The sequence below is a fragment of the Falco punctatus genome, assembly GCF_963210335.1.
Source record: "Falco punctatus genome assembly, chromosome: 5".
In the NCBI taxonomy this organism is placed as follows: Eukaryota; Metazoa; Chordata; class Aves; order Falconiformes; family Falconidae; genus Falco; species Falco punctatus.
This window is the reverse complement of record NC_137584.1, coordinates 49,246,757-49,271,943: the sequence shown is the minus strand read 5'-3', so window position 1 is coordinate 49,271,943 and position 25,187 is coordinate 49,246,757. Positions and strand designations below refer to the sequence as shown.

The 25,187-nt window shown below is 43.2% G+C and overlaps 2 protein-coding genes across 7 annotated transcripts in view; one reads left to right on the top strand and one right to left on the bottom strand.

Annotated features, from left to right (window-relative positions):
* ZDHHC14 (zDHHC palmitoyltransferase 14) overlaps positions 1 to 3,539 on the bottom strand; it is a 113,722-nt gene extending 110,183 nt beyond the window's left edge. For 2 of the 4 annotated variants that reach the window (XM_080389092.1, XM_080389091.1), the window contains exon 1: positions 1,400 to 3,534. In XM_080389092.1, coding sequence (XP_080245218.1) covers positions 1,400 to 1,650 — 251 coding nt within the window. In that variant the 5' untranslated portion in view covers positions 1,651 to 3,534. Of the gene's footprint in view, positions 1 to 1,399 lie in introns of all 4 variants that reach the window. The other 2 variants (XM_080389090.1, XM_080389093.1) reach the window with 2 other exon arrangements.
* Positions 2,896 to 25,139, top strand: LOC308064515 (uncharacterized protein; the record flags this gene model as incomplete). Of its 3 annotated transcripts, none has more annotated exons than XM_080389096.1 (2): positions 2,896 to 4,274; positions 12,369 to 25,139. In XM_080389096.1, one exon carries the CDS (start codon positions 2,896 to 2,898, stop codon positions 4,009 to 4,011), a length of 1,116 nt encoding a protein of 371 aa, XP_080245222.1. In that variant the 3' UTR covers positions 4,012 to 4,274; positions 12,369 to 25,139. The 3 variants fall into 3 exon arrangements, with proteins under 3 accessions (XP_080245222.1, XP_080245221.1, XP_080245220.1); XM_080389095.1 differs by having other exon boundaries at positions 5,497 to 25,139; XM_080389094.1 differs by having other exon boundaries at positions 2,896 to 12,585; positions 13,384 to 25,139.
* Positions 25,140 to 25,187: the final 48 nt, after the last annotated feature.

The following is a 25,187-nucleotide window of genomic DNA, read 5'->3' as shown; positions in this document are numbered from 1 at the left end:
TGGATACCATCATTGACTGTGTTATTTCAAGTACTCAAAGGATGTTCAAGCAGCTTCATAGTGTCTGCAGAAGATACATGGTTAATAAATCCCTCTAAAGTGATCTGGAGCCCACTAAAGACAATTAATCTGCGGGTCTCCCTGGGTACCTGCTGAGCATTTTTTCCTTCTTTACTACTACCAGTATGTTAAGATGGTCTGCATTTAACTAGTACAATTTAGGGTTTGTTAGTGTCACCATCTTCTTCCTTGAAGACACCAAGCAATGAATGACCTTTGTTGTTCAACTGTATCACTTAGCAAAGCGAACAGAATTTCTGGAGGCAGCACTGAAGCTTACTTATAAATAATAGTTCCTATTCACAAAATTGTAAGAGCTGTATAAATAACTTAAAGATTTTTTTCCTGCCACAAACCACAAATCAAGCTACAATAGTTTAAAACAGGTAAAGTAGCATTAACTCCTTAAAAAGAATTATTCCTATAGGAAGTGTTTTAGCAGTGTGAGCACCTTTGTACTCTGCTTAAAAAAAAAAAAAGTAAATAGAAGTTAAACTGTATCGTTCACATGAAGTGCCTAATTCTTTCTCGGTGTGCATAGTTAATTTAACCACTCCAACATACATGCAAATATCAGTATATTTGATTTGCTGTCACTGTATGTTCACTTCACATAGATGAAAAGCAGTCCTGAAGATTCAGGCCAAGAGAATAATAGCCCTAGGAGGACACCAGAAGCTTGCTTAGAAAAAATCCAAACATCCAAAACAAACACAGCTTAAACTAAGACCAAACTCACATACAAGTTATCATCACAAAGTAATGCTGTTACCTAGTGGTGGAAAGCTAGGTACATGCAAAATTGTACAGCTTTTTTTCTTTCTCTCTTAACTTGGAATTCTCATCTACAAGCTATTAAATGACTTCAAGAGAAAAAAAAAAAAAAAAAGCCAGCCTAATTCATAATCATAAACTAATGACAGATAACTGCTTTTCTTCCATTTGGTTCTGTGACAAAGGGTCAGTATTTTTGCACCTGCTGGTTTTGATTCTCAGCAGAGTAACTGACAGACAAGAAGCTACATCATTTCCTGACCATCCCAAACCTGCTATTTCACACTCCTCTTTCAACATCAGCAAGAGCTGGAAACCTGCAGTATAAAAGCACTACAACCTTAATTTTCAAGTATCAGTTTTCCACAGAGTACAATAACCAGAACAGGATTGAGTGTCCCTCAGCATCTTATCCGATCACATTTTCAATTATATAAACCGACATTAGCTGAATTCAGTCAGCATTCTCCATCACATTTGGATAACCATGTTTAGTTTGCTTTCAGACAGAAAATAAGTAACTAGAGAAAATGAAGGAAAATATGAAGAGTTTAACGTCACTTACTCAAATGCAAAGAAGAGTCCACTGGTGACCAAGATGAGAACAAGCGTCAGGTAGAAGACTCCAGTCTGTCGAGCCATCATGATCCTCCCATTGCAGAAGAATTTGTTTCTTCCAGGAAAAACCTCCCATTTTCTCTTGGGAGCTGATTTCTTTTTCTTATGGGGAGACTCCATGGGAGACGAAGAGCTGTGTGTGCTGATCTGACTGTATTCACAGTCTTTCATGGGCCCACTACCACCTCCAGGAGTCATCAAGAGAGAGTAAAATGTGGGGAGAACCCCACCAAAAATGTATACAGGAGAGAGAGAGATACGTGCAAATATTCTTCTGACCAAGATAACCCTCTCCGCCAGCCCCAGTTAATTAAAAAAAAAGCAAATAAAAAGATGAAAAGTCTGCTACCAGACAAGCAATAGGTGTATCATGCAAACACCAGTTAACTCTTCGGAAACCAAAGCTGTCACATCAGAAACGCTTCAGAGGGATCCTTCCTTCCTCCACCAGTTACAAAACAACCATGTAGGAAAATCCTTTTTAAAACAACATATCACAAAACAAGAAAAAAAAAAGTAATTATAAAGCAATTAGGCTGTCCAAAAAAGATTAGTCTTTTTTGTCAAGTTTATTTTCAAATGGGAGGATTTTTTTTTCCTTCCCACACACACCCTGAGAGATCTCTCCGAGGGTCAGGAGGTTGGTCAAGGCAAGGTTTAGCAATCGAGTCTATCATTCATAGAGATTTGTTATAATCCTCCTTTGCGCAGCAGATTTCACTGCTAAAAATGACCATTCCTAAGACGTCCCCTCAAGAAACATGCGTTACAAATGGTTAAGGGGGAGAAAAAAAAAAAAAGAAAAAAAAAAGGCAAGAAAAAAATAATGCAAGAAACCAGGCTGCAACTCCAGCTTCCGAGAAACACTTCGAGCTCTCTTCTTCCTGAAGCCGCAGTTCAGCGGGAAGCGGTCGCCGCTGCGCGCAGACCCGGGGCGCAGGGCTCCCCGCCGACCCCTGTCCCCCGTCACGACTCCACCGAAGAGGCTTCCCCCGAGGCAGCGCGGGGCAGGGCCGATCGCCGACAGACACCAGCGCTGCGGGAGCAGGTCCTCATCCTCCCTCCCGCCGAACCGCTCCCCCGCCTCACGCCCCGGGCGGCGCCGCCGCCGCGCTTAACCCCCGCCTCCCCCTACACAACAGGTCCCCGACGGCGCCTCATGCTCCCCAGCCCCGTGGGGAGGGCGGCCGTGCGGAAGGGAGGAGGGTAAGGGAGAGGAGAGGGGAGCTCCGCCGCCGCCGAGAGATCGCTGCCGGGACTTGTCCCTGCCTTCACCATCCTCGCCGCCCGCCCTCAGGGCCGCCGCGGCGCAGTCTCTCGCCCACGGCCCGCGGCGGTGCCGAGCCCCCGCTGCATCCTGCCCCCTCCTCCCGGCGCGGGGGAGCGGCTTCCCGCCCGCGTCCCTAGTTTCGCTGGGCTTTTGCTCGGAACAAGGTGAGAGAAATGCCCGGCTTCCCCTCCCCGAGCCGCAGAGTGGCGACTTTCTTTCCCCCCCCGCCCCCTTGTTTTAGTGCCTCTATCCAGGTTTCTCCCCGGCAGCCAGACCCAGAAGCAGCAGCTGCCACCTATTCATCTTCAGGGGGAGGCGGTAACCGCCGCAGCGGCGGCCGCCCGCGGGAGAAGCGGGGGAAGGCGGCGAGGGACGGGACCACACAGGCGCGCACCCCCCGCCGCGGTCGGTCGGGCAGTCGCTTCCCGGCGAGAGGGCGGGGAGGTACCCTGCACCAGCCCCGGCGGGGACGCCGCGCCGCCGGCCCGGCCCGGCCCAGCCCACTCCCCGGCCGCGGGAGCGCGGCGGCAGCGCTAACTCTTCTCCATCGCCGCCTCCGCAGGCGGCCGCCCGCCGGGCGCGCTGGAGGCGCAGGGGAGCGACCCGGGCGGCGGGTGCCTGCGCTACAGCCCCGCTCCCGCCGCCTCCCCGCCCGCTCAGCCCTCGCCGCCCCCGGCCCGCGCAACCGACCGCGCGCCGCCCCCGGCACGCGCGCACACAGGCACGAGCTGCCAGCGACGTCCGCCGTCAGCCCCGGGCGGCGGCGGCCCCGTCCTCCCCCGCTCCAGCTGCCGGGCCGAAAGCGAACGAGTTGGGCGGGAGAGCGGCGGCGAAGGAGAAGCCCCGCCCACACGGCCCGACCCAGCGGGACCGGCCTCCCGCCCCGTGCGGGCTCAGACACGGGCGCTCGGGGCACGCCCCTCCGCCCGCCGGGAGTTGTAGTTTCGCTGCCGCGCTCAAGCGAAGCGGAGGCGGAGGGCGGCGGCGGGGGACTACAAGCCCCGGTATGCCTTGCGGCCGTCCCGGCGGGAGGGGGCGGGCCGGGCCCGCGGGGCAGTGCGGGAGCGGTGGCGGGCCCGCCGCGAGGTGAGGCTGCCCCGGCGGCCGCTGAGGGGCGGTTGCCGGCTCGTGCGCGGCGTGAGGCGACTCCGCCCGGCCGGCCTGTGCCCCGCTCCCCCGAGGCCGCCCCGCCTTCCCTCCGCCTGCCCCGGGGGCCGGGCGAGGCTGCGACTGAAGGCGATGGGTGCGGCTGCGGGCGATGGCTGGGCTGCGGTTCCTGTCGGGCCTGAGAGCCGCGCTGCGCTGCCCCGCCCCGGCGTCCTGGTCGCAGCACAACCTGAGGCTGGTCTGTCCCAACCACCGCACGCCCGGTGCGGTGGGCCGGCGGGCGGCTCTCCCTGCTGCTGTTCGCATATGCAAATGTTTCACGGCTTCAGCAGCAGCGCCCGCATACTCCGTTACACTGGCTGGAAGAAACGGGCTCGTACACCAAGGATGACATGTTCGTACAGACCCTTGCTCTGTCCTGGCTTAACAAGGCCATCCCAGAAAGGTATGAGCCACGAAGGAAATGCTTTTCCAGAAGCACAGTCCTGCACTGAGACCTTCTTGCACAGCGCTGCCCTGGTGTGCAGTGGCACTGGTGGCAGGGTCCCCTGCAGCGAGCCCGGGGAGGGAGGCTTCCCACCACTAAGGCAGAACCGCAATCAAAGCTGCTTGCTGTTGTTTCCACCTAGCATGTTCTGCAGGCCCATCCACCGGAGAGCAGCAAGGCTGGTGAAGGCTCTAGACAAGGGGTCCTCAAACTGTTTAACCAGGGGGCCGGCGTGCGGATGCAGTGGCAGGCAGTCATCTGCGGCTGCTTGGTTCCCCCCCCAACCCCCAGCGGGGGGTGTCTGTAAATAGGGGGGCCAGATTGAGGACCCTGGGGGGCCGTATCCACCCCGCGGGCTGTAGTTTGAGGAGAGCGCGAGTCTCATGAGGAGTAGCTGAGGGAACTGGGGTTGCTTACCCTGCAGAAAGGCAGGCTCAGGGGGAACCTTACCCCGCTCTATGACTATCTGAAAGGAGGTTGTAGTGAGGTGGATCTCAGTCTCCTCTCCCCAGTAACAAAGCACAGGACCAGAGGAAACGGCCTCAAGTTACACCAGCAGAGGTTTAGGTTGGATATTAGGGAAAATTTCTTCATTGAAAGAGTTGTCAAATGTTGGAACGGGCTGCCCAGGGAAATGGTTGAGTCACCATCCCTGGAGGTATTTAAGAGATGTGTAGGTGTGGTACTTAGGAACATGGTTTAGTGGTGGACTTGGCAGTGCTAGGTTATGGTTGAACTTGATGATCTCAAAGGTCTCTTCCAACCTAAATGATTCTGTGATTCTATGAACTGCTGGAGATAAGCAGGCACACACAGTGCAAACAAGTGTTTCACTTTGATGCATCTTTTACAAAGGTTTGCAACTTCCTAGCAGAGCTATGTAATCTGCAGAGAATGGACTACCTTGGGACATGCAGTAGGAATCAACCCTCAGTTCAAAAAACTCCAAAGCAAACTGAATAAATTTCTGGAAAAAGTTAAGATATATTACAGTCGACCTGCATCTTTCATGGTTGAATGTGGTCCTAGGAGAGACACCAAAAACACAGCATAAGGATGCAGCTGAGTTCTAGTACATAGGCAATGTGTTTTCTGTTTTCATAATTTGTTACTAATTTTGGAATTAAATATTTACCCCTTTAATTTAATATGATAAGCTAATTTTTTTATCCATAAACAGTGCCTGATAACAAAGGAACCATGGAACAGATTGACCAGCACTGGATATTCTCCATTCCTTGGAGGAAATTAATTACTTTGGTAAACAAATCATAAAGTAGCCTGGTAGACACTCTCCCCATGAGTCTATCATCCATTTTATTGATACAGAAGAATAATTTTGGAAATTTAATGGCACATTGGAAAAATATGGAGGGGTGTCTCCCTCTGCAAGATGTAAAGGAGTAGTCCTTTGGCAAGTGGGCAGCAGGAGTTAAAAACAGTTTCTGATAGAATCTCTTGTACAAATGCATTGGCATCCATTTTCCCCATATGCAACAGATGCTGCTGCATTATTCCTTCCCATCTCCTCCTCCTGCTGTAGTGCTTGTTGTCAATAGTTTGCCTGCAGTCTTGTAACTTAGATATCACAGCATTTTTTATTCTTTGAAATGTTCTTTATAAACAGCTAATAACTTTTCTTTCTATCTTCGTGAATACAGCATCAATATATGCCACCAGAAGGCTGCTGACAGAAATGTTGTGGTTCACTGACAAGCATTTTTAGTCTTCATCAGTTTTTTATTAGCATATTGCTGGAGATCTGTCTTCAGTGCTTTGACAATATTAATCACTGTATGATGTCAAATGGCACTATTATCTCTTGAGATTATGAAATATTTCAGACATTCACAAACAGAGCAAACAGTTTATGTAAAAATGTCATTGTTGGCTTATCCTCACAGGTAGCACTCAGGCTAATTTCAGAAACACTCTTCAGAAGCAAAACATTTGTAAACAATACCAGCACCTCTTTCAAGCTGCTGTCTCATTCCACAGTCTTCCCCTTGGCTTTTAAAATGTTATGGCTGGAAAGTGAACTTCAGCCGCATTAATTGAGAGAAATACATAAAGGAATTTAAGGAGTGCCTGGAAAAATAGTTCTAAAAGTCAAACTAAGAGAACAAACACACTTTTACTTTCAATAGTGAATCTGCTTTGATTCTAACAGGATCATCCAGTGCCACACATTGTACTTTTCACATAATAGCCTGTTCTAGTCCCTAATCAGTACCAGTATTGCATTGGAATGTACAGTATTTTTTATGTCCTGTTGCAAACACTATGAACACACTATCAACACCTCTTTGAAGTTCTTTCTTTAAAAAATTTGAAAAAGGAATATATACAGATAATATTTCATAAAATTCAATGTTATTCTTGAAAGCATTTGTTATCATTTATTCACAACATTAATGAAAATTGGTTTGAAGCACTGAATAGATTAAATCTTAAATACGGTAGGACAAATGTTCTCTCCTCATAAAACTTTGTAGGATCATGTGTTACAGTATGTGCTCTTCCGATCTCTTATTTGTGACTCAGGTTGATCTCGTCAATAAATAAATATGTTGCAGCAATATTACTCGCTTTAAAAAGAGACAGATTATCTTTGTTAGGAAAAGACTAATAAAAGAGCTATTGCCACTGACAGTTGCTACTTCTTGCCCTGCCTGCAGTGTAGAGGTGTCGTAAGGGCAAGTCTTAAAACAACAGGGAAGCTAATTTGCTGAGATGACATGTCACCTTACACATATAGAACATCTGTTGCCATGTTTCATGGCAGAATCTGCTTGACTATGCTGGAAGCATTGTCAAGACAAAGTATTTAAGTGATTAAATAAACACAAACTAGCAAACTAGCATTTTGGACATAAGATATCTGTATTCTACACATCCTACACTGCCAAAACCAATTGCTTTTTACTTCCAACCAAAAAAGGGGGATGAAGTGACAGGTACTGAACTGAAGGATCTTCTGATATTCTTACAGGTGGAAAGAAAGTTAGGCACTGCAGTGGACACATTTTCTAGGCACATTTTCCACATCTTTCACAATTAATTTTGAAAAATAAATTTAAAAGAATTCGAACAAAGTATTGATAATACCATTGTCATGTGAGATGCTGAATGTAGCCTTGTGGATCCAGACTTGCTGAATACTACACACAGTACATCATACATGCCAGTTGACAATGTCAAGAGTGCGTAATGCTAACAGTTTTCTACAATATACCTGTTTTCCTGACCAAAGATTTTTCTCATTTTCTCAGCTGTTTTTCAGAAGTTACCTCTCCCTGTACCACTGCTTGGACAGTGAGCCATCATTTTAGAGTCTTATCAATATCAACTATTCATTTTGTGAAAATACTTAATTTCCTCAAAAAAAGTTTCGGGTAAACTAGGAATATTAAATTTCTTAAATGTTGGCAGGAAGAGAGAGCGAGAATGCAAATCAGAACCACTCTAAGGAATCAAAAAAATAAAGCGAGGTTTTCATTACAACGTGATCAAGTTAAGCAGGTCCAAAAAGCTTTTAAGTGTCTCTTAAGTCTTGCTTTTGAAGAACAGAGATGAATAGTCATTTATTGTACAGCCTTCCAACAAAGTGTAACATATACTACTCTGCAGTAGGTAAGTAAAGCAGGCAAGAGGAGCTAAGAAAGCTTTTTCATGGCAAGCAAGCTCTGGTGATCAGAATCAATTTTTTATTTACGTTTATCCACTGCATGTTAAAACCGTATCTCTTGATCAAGGTGGCTTTTTCTCTGTTTAGAAGCATTACAAAACCACAGTTGTTTATAATTTAAAAATCTGAAATGGCTTAATCATATAGAGTCTGGAATATTTTTGTAGTTTTTCATCTTCTGACTTTGGCTTCTTACCATATAGCTTCATTGCTTTGGATAGAAGTCAGAATCTATGGATATTTTAATTTATTCCAGTAGAATAAAATGCAAATTCTCCTTAAAAATGTAACCAAAATCCAGAAGTTTTCAGAACTGTCCATGCTTCCCTGATTAATGATTAATGCTTCCAAACTTAAGGGAGACCGCCTCAAAATCTTACAATTTAAACTGAAAAAATAAAAACGAGCATTGTGCAAGGTCATCAGTGTGGTATTTTAACCATATTTAACATTTTTTCTTGCTTAATTCGAGTGAAGGAAAGAAAAAAGTCATTCATTCTGGGAAGCTGACACAGAACACAAGCCAACCAAAAGGAAGGGCCAGGAAAGTAGAGTTACATGAGGAAAAAAATCCAAATTTTCCAGTGTTATCAGCCTTGGAGCAAATCAAACATTCCCTCACTGGAGCCAGGAAATAATTTTCCTCGGTCTTACATCATGTATTAGTAAAGTACACTGTTCAAACAGTGGAGTGAGTTACAGTTTGTTTGATATTTTGCTTCCCTGTGAAGAACCTTGCATTCATCATTGCTTGATGCAGAACAGCGTCATTGCATCAGTCAGTACTATACAGAAATTTCTGTACACTTCAGTGAAGGTCAGGCATCCACGCTACTGATTCTTCGTTAACACAGATCATACAGCTTTATCCTAACCCCAGTTCACCAAACCGGTACTTTTTGTTCAGTAAACTTCCTCTTTAAAACCACTTTTTTTTTCTTTTTTTCCTTTTCACAATACATACAGGAAATGAACTTAGTACTTCAGAGAAATAAACATACAATCATGGGTCATACCCATCTGTACTCGTCACACACATCAGCTTTCCAATTTTTAAGTGTCTTTGTTGCTAAACTCCTTACTATTGAGTCAGGCCACATTTTTGTGTTCAGCACAATTAGCTTTAAAACAAGCATCTGCGTGAGCAGTGGATGAAACGGAGCTGGGTTTCCTTTCCCCATCATAACAACCTTGCTTCTCCCCCATGGTCTGCATTACACTCCCCCCGCTGTGACAAGAGAATCATATACTGTCACTAACTGGGAGCTCCACAGATGCTGACCAGGGGCCAGCTGGCTGCCACCAAATGACCAAAAGTGAAATGACTTAAGACGGGTGAGTGGCTGAGCAGAACTAGCAGCTCACTAGCACCAAGGGAGGGAGGCCTCCCTCTCTCCACTTTTCCCTGCTCCTAAACTAGCAGTGAGGAGTGGCAGTTGTCCTGTCCTTCCCTCTGCTCAGACCCTTTCCACAGTCTCCCTTGCAGTTTCTACGCTGCTTTTTGGATATTTTGCTGAGCTGTCTTGGTACAAAAGTATCAGCTGAAATAGAAAACTATTCACTTTTTTTTTTCACCGAGTTAATTTTGTGCCACTTTATCATGCTGAAATGACTCAGCAAAGGACATGACAAAGCATCTAGTACTGGTACAATGGAAGGGCAGGAACACATTGCCCAGGAAAAGAGAAGTGAAAGAGGAAAGTTTTCCTCCTTATAAATATATATTATATACGTTCAAATATATATGAAATAAAGGGGCAGAGACAGGACCATCGACAGCAGTTAGCTTGGTCTAGGCTGCCACTGAACTTCAGGCTCAATCAGATGTGCTCATGGAGGAATCCCATAGGTGCAAGAGCTGGCAAAAAATGAGAGGAGCCAACACACAGCTTAAAGACAGAAAAGGACGGGAGAGCAGGACCTTTGCCTCTGGTAGTGGTGTTAGATAAATTCAGGTCATCTCGTTATGACTTGGTCAGGATGACAGTACATAATGACCAAGTCCTTTCCACAGCATTGGCATTGATTTGCCTTCCCTTGATTTTCAGGAAACCTTTAAGAATTTATTGAATTGAAACTTCTTGTTCTTGAAACTTCTACTGTCTTTCCTATTCAGCCAAGCAAGTTCCAAAGTCTTCCTATGGGGAGAGAAGTTAAGTCTGACTGACACTTTAAACAGTTGCTAAGTCTGTTCCCATAGGAAACAAAACAAAAATAATAAAATACACACCTACAAATGGTTATGTAATTAAAGGAATGCTGTCAACTGCAATTATTTTAATTAACCAATTAAAATAGTAAAAATGTTTTGAGATAGAGTTCTTTAATATCTGCTGTGTAAAAGAATATTCCTTGTACAGGTGTTTCTTTTTTCCTCCTGTTTCCTACTTGGGGCTATAAAAGGGACGGGAGTCCTGGTTGACAAAAGAATAACCACAAATATGCTCCCATTTATCTTATACACAACCTTTCTTGCCCTCCTCTGTGTGTGTTTCCTGGCTGCCTCTTCCTTTCTCTTCTCCGCTGCCTCAGCAAACAGCCGCTTACGGTACTGGGGGAAAGTCAGAACTTGTGCTCTGCAGTGGAGTGCAAGAAAGTGATTCCTTCCAGCTCATGCAGGAGCATGGTGTTCATTTTGACAAAAGCTTTCTTTATAATTATAGTTGTGGGCTGTTTCACTGTTTAGGACTATACGCTCTGAGCATTTACAGCAGAACCATCCATTGCTGTCAGTGGAACACATCCATGATGTGTGTTTATATGGATTAACACGAAATACAAAATACTTTTCCTGGAGGAATTTATGCAATTAGAGACTTCTGTAAATCCCAGAGGGGGGCTATCTGCATCATTAAACACTTAACTAGGCCATTCCAAAATGGAACTAACTGCTTTTGAAAATCTCTTTAATGCTTCATTGTCACAATTCAGCATCATTAATGGGGAAGATTTAGCGTTATATCATTGCTTTTCTCTTGTTCCTTTCTTTTCTTTCCCTGCCTTGTTTCTGTGTCTCTTCTAGATCTGCCCTCCCCCACTGCATATACTTTCCTTCAGAAAACAGCAGTGTTGGTCTTGGGTTTCATACCCACCCCTCTTTCCTACCTTTCTACCATAAAACAATAAGCAAAAAGAGTAAGGGAGAACAGGTCATTTTATACCTCTCAGAGCTATTGTTTTCAGGACAATAAGCCATGACAGATTCACACTGCAAGGGCTGAATTAATTTCAGATTTGGAGAGCCTGGGTTCCCTTCCTCCTCCCCCCAGCAAACAAGATAAAAAAAATTATTTAATTTACTTTATAATTTATACTCTGTAGAATTGGAATATTCAATGAGCTCTGTATACAAAGGACTAGATATGACTCATGAGTCATATGGCTGAAAACACTGTGGTAGAGAAAGGAAGTCTGACAATCAACAGAAATGTGATACTGATCATACAAAAGTGTGGTCAGATGCATAAAACAAAAATATTTTTTCTGCTATTTTTGTTCACTTATTTACTATAGTTATCATTCGCTTATTTCTACAAACACTTAAATGGATGGGCTTTGCTTTGCTCAGAAGCTTGTGCCTAACTAGATGTGTGTTTATGGCACCAGAGTTTTAGCAGTTACTTCTACTACTAGCTGATGAAACATGTTCTGATGGAAATGTGATTTTAACTTAATAAATGCATATTTCATATTGCAATCAATGTAATGGCTTACTTTTAACCATTCTCAGAAGTATGTTTTCTTCAAGTATGCCCAAGTGGGCCTCATAAGACGTATTTCTAGTTTTTTCCTTAAGATTATTAGCCATTATTTATTTTAACTAACAATTATTCCTCAAAAAATTCAAGAACTTCTTCGAAGAAAAGGTAAAAAATTATTTGTATGGTTAAGAAAAGGTTTTGGCCGAGATTCTGAGATATAGAACATATGCTTTTTAAACCAAAATAAGAGAATGAGTTTATAAATCTTAATTTTTGTAGAATTAGTTTATACTAATCTACTAACATTCATAGAAATGAATTCTGACGAGCAAATGGCAGTCTGCAGTATAATCACATCTTAAACTAATAAAACTGTAACCAGCAAATGCAGAAAAACGATTCAGAATGCTAAAGAAAATTATTCATGCAATAAATAATATGCAAAGATTAGTCTTGGAGGCATTATGAATTGGTATGTTTTATTTGATTAAAAGGAGTGTAGGTATAGAATACTAGCAGGAATGTAACAGAAAAAAAATCAGCTTCAGAATGAAATGCTGGGAGAGCAATTTAAACTCAGACTTGATGTAAAGATAGCAGAACTGTTTACCAGTAACTAGAGTTCCTCGCAGTGTGAAATCCACATACTTATTTTCACCACAGGTGTGTGTAAGCAGACACTGGAGAAACCTTTTCCCTTTGACTGTCGCAGGGTGCACTCAGCCTGCCTTCCCTCCAGCTCACAGCACATGAAGTGGACCATCCTAATTCAGTTGCCTCTCGGCTACACAGCCCCAAGTGACCAGCAAATATCAGAAGGAAAGAGAGCTCGAGGGGAATGCTTGTGGGAATATTCAAACTTGAAGAGCTTCAGTTACTAGTAAGTAGGCTACCCTTTTAGCTTTGAGGTAAACCATAAATATTTGTGTGGAAATTTGCAAAGTGGGGTTACATGTAGAACGAGGAAGTCTCCAAATACCCACAGTAAGGAGCCTTGAGTTCTTCATGCAAACATCATCAGCCCTGGGTGCCTCAGAGATGCTAAATACTTGGTAAAGTTCATGGCTGAGGTGGCTGCTCAGAGCTGAGGAGCAGGGACAGAGGACATCAAGAGGGGAAAAGTCTGGTGCTCGTTGCCCATGAGAGAAACTGCAGGTGGATTTTTAGGGACACCTCACTGATAAGGAACATCTTGTAAGGGGAAACAATCTTTAAAACCTTGCATTTTTCCACTTCTGAAGATAACTGCAACTAGGAAGGATTCTTCCACAGAGTAATGCTAGCAAAAAGCAAATTACTGGTGGCATGAAGAGGCAGCTCACGGGGATTTATGAGAACGCAATTTAATTTCCATTTTTTGTGATTCTCATCCAGGCCAACTGGTGCAGACCAGCTTTCAGCAGGCAGGTCAAAGCTAGGACTTCCCTAGCAGACCAACTTCATCCTTTCTTCACACTCAGAGAAGCATATTTTAGTGTAAAATCCATCCCATGCTTTTTTTATCTGCGTACCACAGCCCTGTCTATTATGCACTATGCACAACACTCAGCAATTGTCTGCTTTAACCACAATACCTAACCACAACATGTTGCTCAGAATAAGCCTAGCACACATCGGTAACCTTTGCATAGCCTATGCTGCAAGCACACCTCACCTACCATTATTTTGCTTTCTGCAGCTGCCACTGTACCTGCTCCTTGTGCACAGCTCAAGAAATCATGACATCATCTCAGACCTCTCCTGAGCCTGCCTGGGCCAAGTAAAACGTCTCGACACCTTGCAGAAATTTCTAGACTTACATAAAATCTCTTTTTTTTCCAAGGACCAATTTTTCTGCAATAACCAATACTTCATAATTTAGGAAGCTTTGCATCTCAGAGACTACATTCCTTGTCGCGCTACATTATGGTCTGTATCTGGGACAAGCAGTAGATAATCAAGAATTCTTGGCCACAGGAAGCCACATGTGAGATGCCTGTCTCAGAGTTAGCACTTGCTATTCAGCACTAACTAGCATTCTGGGCATCCATGCATATTCGGGAGGCATCTGGTTCAGATTAGCTTCAAGAAAATCAAGGTGGTCTATTTACGGTCAAGATCTTCAAACCCACTCTCTACAGCCTGTATTCCCATATAATCTTCTTCAGCAACACTGAAAATACTGTCAGCTCTTTCCGCATTGTGGACTTCCCCACTGCAGGGAACAAAAGACAGAATTCTTATTCCCACAGGCTTGTGTCTACACAGTTCTTACAACTACAGTAAGAGAAAACATATCAGTCATTGTCACCTCTCCACTCTTCCAGAGTGGGTAGCTGGCACTCTTCCCCCCTCTGCAAAACCATGGCTTCTGCAAAGCCGGAGAACCTGTGTTTATTTCAGGCACAGCTTTTTAATCTTGGATGACGTGTCCATACCTAGCCAAGCTGCACACATGCAGCATTGGGAGGGACGGTGCACTCAGCTTGCTGACCACACGGACTGCCAGGATACAGGGGATGCCAATTTCCCACATTCTGTGAGAATCCCTACAACCAGATGCATCTCACACCATCTCTTTATGAGGGGTTTGAGGAACCCTTCAGTGTGGATTAGCCCTGTAAGATTATGTTTCTCTATATCCATCTCAGCACTGCTGCTGCCTCCAAGCAATCCTGAGCCCTGGGATGGCCGGCAAATGTGTGTTGGCAACAGCACAGCCTCACAAGCACCACCTGGGTCTGTGGGGTGAGAAAGGCACTACTTTAATGAATGTTCATTCCAACCAGTACTCACAGGGCAGAATTTTTCTCTCCATACACGACCAAAAAAAAGCACTGATTTCCTTCCTTCCTCCACACCTCCTCAAAGTAGACAAAAGCAAGAGTTTCCTCTTTATACAAAAAGACCAGAAAAACCCAGTCCTCCCACTTCCTTTTCCCACCTCCTTCCAAAGTCATGAAAAGCACCTGTTCATGTCTCTTCTCCACCAACCCACCCAAAGGATACTACTATCCATCTTCTTAACACCTTGTAAGCTCAGTTACTCCCCTGCCCCTGAGAAGTTGGCAGGCAGAGGAATGCTGTTTGCAAAGGTCAGTGGTGAGGTGCAATGAAGGCTCACACAAGAACAAACCCCAAGCTCTCTCAGGCAGATTGACAGTATCTTGTTGCTTTGCTGCCTGCCCCATATCCCCTCCAGACAGAAACAGCCCACATTTCCCACCATCCCTCTCCAGAAGGCCAGCTGTGGAGCTGAGGGAAGGAAATAACTTGCCTTCCAAGCCCTTAAAACAGATGGCAAGCAGAAAACTTTAAATAAAAACATGCTGTAAAATACATCTAGATCTGTATGCAAAAATATTTCTTGTAACTGGAAGAGTTTGTCATAATTAATCCCTCAAATTAAATAAAACCAAGTGCTTACATGTTAAGGCTTCATCTAGTGTTGCTATGCAGAGCACTTCAGTGGAGACGCACTGGATTTGGCCACCATGAATAAGAGATGCTCAGGCTGGAAGCTGCTTGGGCTGGTTCTGTTGCTTGATAGGCTGACAGAGTATGTGGCTCCTCTGTGGATGAAGTTTTAATGGGTGAAAGTCAGAAGGTGCCTGAACAGCTTTTGAAGAACCTGTCATTCCAGTAATAAACCACTGTGACCTTGTTAGTGGGTAAGATGCATCTCCCATCTCCATCAAGACCCACTGCCTCCTTAATAGCACTTGTCTGTCACAGCTTGGCAGCCTGCTCTGGGCAGCAAGTGGATCAAGAACTTCGTACGGCTGCATGCAGGCATCTTGCCCACATCTTCCTCAGTTTTAGTAGAGAAGGTGAAAGAGAACAAGGTGATTCAGCAGTTTCCCATGGCTTTATCACCAAGTGCAGGAAACAGTTTTTTTTCAGTGATGTATATATGGGATAACCAATGATCTCTTGAATCCCTGGTGTGGCTCACAGCTTTTCGTTATCACGCATGGTCAGGAAGGAGAGCAGAAAGGAGATCTTCAGTTCTGTATTTCTTTGAAAAATGGCACCTGCCTGGAACATGTCGTTTGCGGTATTGGGAGATACTGTGAAAGCAGAGGCTTCTCTTCCAGGTGGGAGCAGACCACATAGATCCTGGAGTCCAGCAAGTGCCTGACAGATATCCTCAGCAGCTGTCAGATTGAACATTTATCTGAAATACACCTAAGATGCTTCCATGTGTGTATGGAGTACAATTCACATAGTATGTGGATAAAATTAAACTTTGGGAGAGGACATTGGTATAAGACAGCTGGAATCATAGCAGTGCTGTAGCAAGAATCCTAGCTGGCCTGTAACTATGCTGTTTGAATAAAATCTTCGATCATTAAATGCTTTGTCTCTGTTAAGTGGTTGAGAACTGAAACAAGAGTTGAACACGCTCCATTTTATATGAATAGCAGCCAAATATATAGGCAGTGCAGAAGTATGCCCTCCATCGATGCTCAGATTTCTCCCTCTGGAGTGAGGGGACATAGGTACTACCTTGCTTGAAGACAGAAATAGAGCTGGCAAGGAAGTAACTTTCTTGTGCTAGGTGAGGGTTCAAAGCAAGTTTTTATTAGCACAGCACATTTTGAAGAAAAGGAAATTTTCAGAAGAGTTTTCAGGAGAGAAAGGAATTCACTGGAGTGACAAAGGACGTTGTCCAGATCTTGCAAAAATCAGTATAAAAAAAAAGAATCAAAGATAAATTTTGTTATTTCTAAAACCAATGAAAACAAGAATACTTTTTTTGAAAATACTCTATTTGAAAAAATTAAAAATATTGGAATAATTTTAATAGGTAAAGCTTTTAAATTTTGAACATTAACACAATCTTTTGCACTTTAATTAAAAAAGTTACTACAATGTATGATTTTGTAAGTAAAAAGCAAAGTTATTTCCATCCCTAGGAATGCCATTTGGTTGCACTGTAGGATTCTTTACAGAATAAACTATCTGAAATCCATTGTATCAGGGGAACATACTACATTGTTTTAACATTTGGGAAAGCAGAATGAATTGTATTGATCAACAAAGATCTCCTTAAAAATCTTCGAAAGCTTGGCTCATGAGAGGAACACTGAGAGTATGTGCTAGTGGCTGCCACTGTTTTGGAAGGCCTGCTGGATCCAGCGGTGGAGGTGATGTACTGCTTGGAACAAAGACAAATTAGATCACAACGTACATCACAGGTGGCCCTGATCTGCATGGCCAAGTGCCATCTGCATGCCAAATGCCCCAAAAGCATTTGTGGTCAGATCACATTGTCATGTCTCTGTTCACCCAGGGCAATACACGCCACAACTCTGGCATTCATGAAGTTCAGAATTAATCTTTTATCTTCTGACAAAGAGAAAACTAGGAAGACTCTCTTCAGTTGTTACTTCTTTCTTGTTCCTCTGCTCCATATCAGATAGAAGTACTTTCTTCTATCAGTTCAAGAGATCACCCTCTTTCACCTGAAGATGGAGAGGAGGGAGGTTGGTAGGTTGCTTGCTTGCTTTTCTCCACACCTGCAAGTTCCTCTAGCCTCCTGCTGAGCGGAAAACATTTTAAATACCAGCCATGAATCAGAAACCCTAGGCTGGTTGGTAGCATCTGTACCTCCTTGTTCTACCAAGTAGGTTTTGCTGACCTTCCAGGTCCTCCAGAGATTCGTATACCCTGTAACAGGAGAAACCATCCACGTTTGCCTACTAGAACATCAGATTTAATAAAATCTGCCTCATATACATATGCTCAACATACATGCATATGTACAAACTCTACCCCCACATGCACAGGCAGACAGAGCAATGGCCCCATCTGACCTTCCAACCAGTCAGCCTTCCATGAGGCTGATAAAACTCTCTTGTGAGCTACCTCCTGACCCAAGGGCTTATTATAAGATCAGGGCTATAGTTTAAACCAGATATCAAAGAGTTGTAAATCCTGACATGAAAAAGAATAATCATATTTTCAGCTCAGTGAATGTGGCAAAGCATTCTGAAGTGCAGTATTCCTGTTTCCTTCTCTGGTTCCCCTCATTTTATCCACTTTGTAGCCATTATTAGTGTTAACCTTGTGAGAAAAGCAGAGAAGATTAGAAAAGAAACTCTGCAAAGGGTCAAGAAAATACACAGCATTTTTCTAGAGAACAAAAAGCACCATCCAATGAACACAGAAGGAAATGAGATGTCAGCTGTTAGTTTTAAGGTTTATTTCTGCTCTAAAATCAAAGACCTCTTTATAGCCTAATAGAATTATAGACTCGAGTCTACCATTAATAGCATGCATGGCGCCAGTGTAATAAAAAATGGAAATTCGTTGTCCAAGAATGATTTATGAAGTTCAGTATTTCATGTCAGTGTTTCCACAACATTGTGCTTCTCAAAACATCTCAGGTCCAACTAACAGTGCTCAGTTAGACATTGATCCTCTAATGAATGTGTGCACTCTACTGATTGTATTTTGGCAATGTTACAAGCATGGAAGCGAGCGGGTGAAAGAACATGTGCAGTGAAATATTCAGCAACATTTCTAATCTGCTTTGTACTTGGTATCTTTAAGATATTCATTTAATCTTTCTGCCCTCCAGGACACATATCTACCACAGAACGCGTAAAATTCTGAAAAAAATGCACATTTTTAAATATTAAATTCAGCAGAGTATGTAATAAATAGATGTGAAAATGTGAAGAAGCAAAGATCAGATTTAAGGATCATTTTAGCAATAGGCTTTATTTCAGATCTATAACTATGAATAGAAATAGAAAAAAAGGGAAAATATTAATTAGCCCACTTTCAACTATTTGTGTCTCTGTAGCGCTACACCAAGTGAGCTTACTCAATTTTTTTTTAACTATGTACATTTAGTTTTAATGGTTTAGCTCTTCTTCAGGCATCAATAGGGAGCCCTGTTACCATGGTGACAGACAGATGGATTAATGCAATGTTTAGAGAGATACGGTAGTGCCAAATTTTGATATATACAGTAAGCACTAATGTAGTGCATACTCAAGAGGGCAGGCATGCAGAAAATCTCAGGGACAGTCTTCCGTATGCACAGAAAATGCCTTGACACAGAATTCCCATTATCTCCTGACAGAAAGTGGCCACCTAGCTCCGACTTTATGCCCTTCAAAAATAGCCTGCTGGAGTCACAGACAGTTGCTCTAGAAACTTAAAATTAATGCCTAATGAGGCTTGTTGGGAAAGGCTGCTGTCATCACCCAACATGTCAACTACATGTATTAGGCCATGAAGCCAGCGGTCATCTTAGAATTATCTATAATCCATTTCTTGAAATGCAGCCTGACACCTTCAGCTGAGACCTTTACATTTGCCTGTTTACTTAATTCATTCCATGCCTCACTAATGAGAAAGAAATGCGAGGTATATAAAAGTAATTGAATTTTTACAGAGTACAGACAGATTGTATGTTAATTCTTAAAACTTTCACACTTCCTTCTCTTTCAAACCCTAATGACCTGCACCTTCCTTGCCCATCACACTCCCTTCCTAGAGCTGCTAATGAGCTTTCCTGTTTTCAAAGTATTAGCTTAATGGCTTATGTCTTGCAAAAAGCCTCAGATGGAGATGAAATTAATACAGGAAGAAAATGTGTGACAGTTACGCTATGAATCCCTGTCATTTAGACTGTGAATTTCCCATGCTGGTAGAACTAAGAGATTATGCTAGCTGCATAGTTTTATTTTATTTAATTTTATTCTCTGTGCAACATTTGAATAATTCTATCATTGCTGAACATCTTCACTGCATAAACCTATGATAAGCTGCTAAACTGACTGAAAAGTTAGGTATTTTTAAAAAACAATTTGACCTGCCAACTGAAATTCTGGCACAAACTTGGTGCCCTTAGAAATATTCTAGATGTGAAATCAGAAAGATTTTATCCAGATCACACTATTATTACGTAACAAGAATAATTTAATTAGAAATGTTTTCCATCCATCTACATAAAGTGATAATTATCATCCATCAGGAGCCTAGTATTCAGCTCTCCTTCCAGTCCTTTTTTAATTGTAATATTAAACTATAGCAATTAAGCTCTGTGAATGACCATGAAAAGGGCCTTTGGATATAATTGGATTGAAGCTGATTAAAAGTATACATCTCGTATTCATGCCAACAAATCTGACAGTTGGATTTCTCAGCAGGTGATGTACTACTACTATACATGAGTCAAGTTTATACCGGCCACCTCCCCGTGACAAATGGAACACTAGTCCCATTGCTTCTCTCTGCCAGGTGCTCTGCAGCACATGCCAGCACCACAGGCCCCCGAACCGGTATCGCTGGCCACACAAGGACAGCCAGTGGCATGGGGTGGGCACAGCAGCCCTCCCACAGGCCCACCCAAGCAGTAGCCTCTGAAGATGGCATCTGAGGGGCTTCTACTGCCCAGCAGTGGCGCATCCCTCCTGCCCCAAGGCCAAGGCCACCATAGCACAGAGTGTTACCCAGGTGCAAGTGATCTGAGCTTTAAGTTATCCTTTACCCACAAACTCATTTGGCGGGGGTGTTTCTACCTAGACATCCAGGCCTTGGCCCAGCCTCCTCCCCAAGGGAGGCTCAGCTGTGAGCTCAGGGCTCTATCCTCATGAAATCTTCCTTGAAAGGGAACTGCACAGCCTCTCCAGGCAGTCTGATCTGAGCCTGACCGTCCCATGGGGACCTGTCTGAACTACAGCAAAGTCACCTCCCAGAGAATGGACAGCCCTGCCTATTGCACTGTCACCAAGAGGCCCCCTCTGTCCTGCCAACCGTAATTTTGGAAGTTTCTGATTCTGGCCGTGTAGGCCAGGAGCAGATTTTCTCTGGAGAAAATGCTGCGTCCAGGCTGTCATCAGGCAGACCTGGTCAGCTGGTCAACCTAAACGGTGGTGCAGGACCACCCGCTGCTACCCCAGGTTGCAGCATCCAGGCAGAGTGGCTGAGCTTAAAGTACCAGGCCATGGTCTAATGTCACCATGGACATAATAGTTAATTTTTGCTGTTTCTTTTTTTTTTTTTTTTAATTCAGTCAGAAATACATTTTTTTCTGGATTATGTTAAAGGTTTTTCTATTACGGTACAGAAAAGTAACTATTAAAAGTTGCTAGAGTACTATTCTGTAATGAAATACATGCTGACACCATTAAAGACATAGTACCCAGTAAAACTAAAAAAGAGCTTAAAAACATATTTGCTAGGTCTCTAAATACAGTGGTAATACCACAGGAATTGGGAAGGGATCCATGATTTGCCTCTCTAGTTAATGTGGGCAGAGCCAAAGAGATATGGGCATATTTTACTTGCCAAGAGAGAATATTGTAAACACTGAGCAGGTAATAAAACACACATAATTTAGTAAAGAGTAAGAACAGAAAACAAGTAGATACACAAGAAGACCCTCCATAAGTGTTCTCATTTCTACAGCCCACATAAATGCTGTCCAAGGCATATGACAGCCTTTATATGAGTTATCAACAGCTCTGAAATTTGTAGTGTGCCTCTGACCAGACATAATGTCATCATCCATGAGTGTTAATTTGGGATTTATAACTGAAACTCTGGCCATACTGCCAATGGGACTTTTGCCATTTACTGAAATACGGCCAGGCTCTGGCCGTAAAAAGCAATGCCGCTGTAGAGTCAGTGCAGCGTGCCAGCACACTTGGTCTTGTCCGAAGTTAAGCCTGACATGCCCTGTGGAATGACCAAATGTAAAAGTGAAATTAAAAAAGAAGCTTTTCATACTCTGTAGAGGTAAGCTGCGTCTCAGAAAGGCAGCTCCAGGGCTGGGGGAGGTGACCGGGAATCTGGAGATCTGGCCTCTCAGGTCCTGCCTTTGCCAGAGAACTGCAGCAGAACTTTGTGCAAACTGATTAATTTCCTCATCTTCACCAAATGGAAAAATACCCTTCCCACAAACATGTGAAGCTAGTTTAACTAGTATTTTTAAAGTGTCTTTTGATTCTCTGATGCAAGGCTCTTCTGATAATTGTTTTTCCATTTGACAAATGAGCACTGGCACTGTCAATATTTCTGTGGTTAAAGGCTATAAATCATTATTCAGTGCCCAGATTTGTGCTGCAATATGAGACAAGAAACCTGAGGACTTACCCTTAACATGGGAATTTCAGCCACCAGTTTAAGAGATGCACAGCAGTAACCAGTTTACTGTAAAAACAGAAACCTAATCGTAGCTGCAGAACACTTTCATTTCTTGTCCAATTGACCAGAAAATTGTTTGGAAATATATAACACGTTTCTTCATGCCCCTGCCTGTATGCAGCACTGAGGCTGCATGGTGCTTTCAGGAATATCAAAGCTTCCATAAATGCAAAAAATGACCCCAGTGTGTCAGGCAGAGAGCAAAGCTCAGCTCTCCTGAGAGCCGGAGAGTACCTCCACTGCTTCATTTTCTCTCTTTCCAAAACCAGTGTTTGGCTCTTTTCCAAATTCTTTTACATAATCCAGTTCTGTTACTGAACATGACAGTTAACCAGTATTCAAATCAACCTCCTCTGTGTTTGGAACTGGATTTTCAAACTCCAAGCAGGATTCTGTGCCTCTGCTGCCAACATTTTTTGCAGTGGCACTCAAAACTGTTTTGGATTTTTAAAATCAGACAGTTGGATAATTTAGCAAATATATCAAATTACTGCATTTATTATGTCCCAGTTAGCTTATAAATGAGCTGCCTCTCCTCTAAGGAACTAAATTACAGGCTTGGTCCTCAAGTGAAACTAGCCTTCAGTGGAAGATGGCCAGGTATCACGGTGCAGTCCTGCACGGAAGAGGAAGGGGAGCGGAAGAAACACAGGCCAGGACTGAAATATTTTGCAGCATTATGTTAAGAAGTTTGCAAACCGTGCTTTTATCTCATGATAGAGCTGCTATTGGCAGGAATACCATGCATTTGCAAAGATTATAGAAATATCTTAGGGAATATATTTATGCAAACTTGTTTCTTTTGTATTTTTCTTAAATTTATTTTCCATCTTGTGGTTTTGCTTACTCTCTTTCCACACTTCTCCCTCACCAATACTGTAGGATTTTATGAACTTCCACAAGAGGGGCACCATGTTACCAATTTTTCATTAAAACCCAGGGGCTGATGTAGAAATCCTAACCATAACTTCAGAATCACAAGTGGAGATTTACATGTACTTTTGAAGCTGAAAACTTCGGTTGCCTTTCACTGTCTGCTTTTGGCTCACCAAGTTTTTTGTAATAGAAGAAGACGACCACAGAAGGAAGCCCACCATGCACAACTGCCTCCCTGAGAAACTCAGGGTATCCTGGCTATTGTAGACCTCGACAGAAAGTAAACATGAGCACAGTGTGTGAACCTGGTCATGCAATTACTGTTGCTTCGTATAAATTCAGAGCTATGAGAGCTCAGACCTGTGGTCAAATGGAAGGAGTAAAAGTAATGTATTTTTCACCTCTGCCATCACCTATGTCTACTTACTTGTATATATTTTTTCATGCCCTCATTTTATGAATATTTGATTATTTGATACTAGAATCATTAAAATCTGTCATCCAAACAAAATGTGTCCGCTTTTAGAAAAACAGAACTAAATTATAGGAAAAGCTACCTGAGTATGAATTCAGAGTATTCTGAATATTAATTCTGAGTAGCCATATGTAGATGACTACACTTGTATGCGTAACGTAACAGTGACAGAGAAGGAATAAGAATGGAAAATGCAAGGCTCTTTGGTGAGGTATACATAACGGGAGATAAAGCATTATATTCGATTATATAACAAGATATTAATATTGTAACCTAAACTAATTTTGCTGAAAATTTCATGTTTTTAAACCAGGACAAATTATTTTACAACACTAAGAATTTTTAGTTATTCACTAACACACAGTGGATTTCAGGGGTTTTATTGCCCTACTTTAAGTCTCTGTGAATGATTAATAGAGACAGATTTTATCAGACTCTCTTAAAAGATAGATTCATGGCATCGTTCAAACGAGGATTAAATAACATCATACCTTTCCTCTTTCTTCCTCATTCCAGAGAAGATTTGAAAGCAAGTGATGTCTTGACTGATGCCAACTCAAAAAAAATCCTGAGAAGAAAATCTAGGATTTTATCATCAAAGACACACAAAAAAGATTAATCTCTCTCATAGTTCAATGATTCTTCTAGCAGATGCAATGGTGATCTTGACACAATTTACAAGAAAAATGACATGTACGCTGCTTATTTAGTTTTATGCATACTAATAACATTTAGTTTATATAATAGTCATATACACTTCAACAAAAAGTGTTTTCTTCTTTTAATACTATTGCTGTGCAGTTTTTCTAAGACTACCTTTTCCAAGCCTTTCCAGGAGGTTTTATTACTATTTGTGGCAAAGTCTAATGCTATTCCAAAACACACACGCAGGATTTTGGGGTGCTTTTTCCAAACGAAGGAAGACAACTAGAAGTCATTTAGGTGCTGTCCAGATTAGAAAAACTGAGTTAGTGACAATGGGTCAGCTACAGAGCAGAGATACTGCCTACTTCTTTTGCAGTAACTGCTTCTTAACTGTGTGGAATTTTAACTGACACAGTACACGGGCTATTAGGAAACATCTTTGGGTTGTTTTTTCAGAAGGACCATGAACAGGAAGTTTCCCAAAATACTAAATTTTTGCCTAGCAACCCAAGCCCCTATAATTAGACCCTTTAGATACAGACTATAAATGATGATGAAAAGATAACAAAGAAGGAAGCTGGGGAAAAAAATATGTTTTAGATTTATTTACATTCTCTGCTTGCTGTTAAATCACTGACTGTTATAAATAGAAGTATACTTTACCTGCCTATACCGAATGCTTGTAGGTTAGTATACCATTTAATAAATGAACACATTCTGTAGAGTGATCGGCAAGTGTACAGCAATCGATACCCATCAGCAACAGCAGCTGATAATTACTGTGGCACAGGCATGACAGAAAACAGCGATGTGTGGTTCTCAGTATTACTTCGATCCCGGACATAATTTACATGTATATTAAGATTTATTTATGTAAATTAGGAGAATGAGAATTTTGAACAAGAAGACATATTCCTGAGCAACACCACTCGCCAAGATACAGTACAATTCACGAGAAGTAGGCATCTCTCCCGGTTTTGCTCCGCGATGCCCATGCCGCTGTCCCGCAGGCTCCAACACCCCCCCCCCGGGAGCCTGCGACAAGAGCCCCGATGTCACAGGCGTTGCCATCTGCCGCCAAGTGTCCCCCTGCGCGGCCCGGGCTGTGGGGGCCACCGACGGCGCCCCAACGACGGGCCCTCGCCGACGGGGCGGCTGGCAGCGGCACCGGAGCCGGCAGCGGCCGAAGGACCCCCGGGCCCCGGCTCACCGGGGCGCCCCCCCCCCCGGGGCACGCTCTGCCGCCGGCGCCACCGCCCCGAGCCGCCGCCCGGGTGCGCAGGGGGGCGCAGCCGCCTCGGCCACCGGTGAGGCGTCCCCGGGGCTCCCGCGCCCCGTCC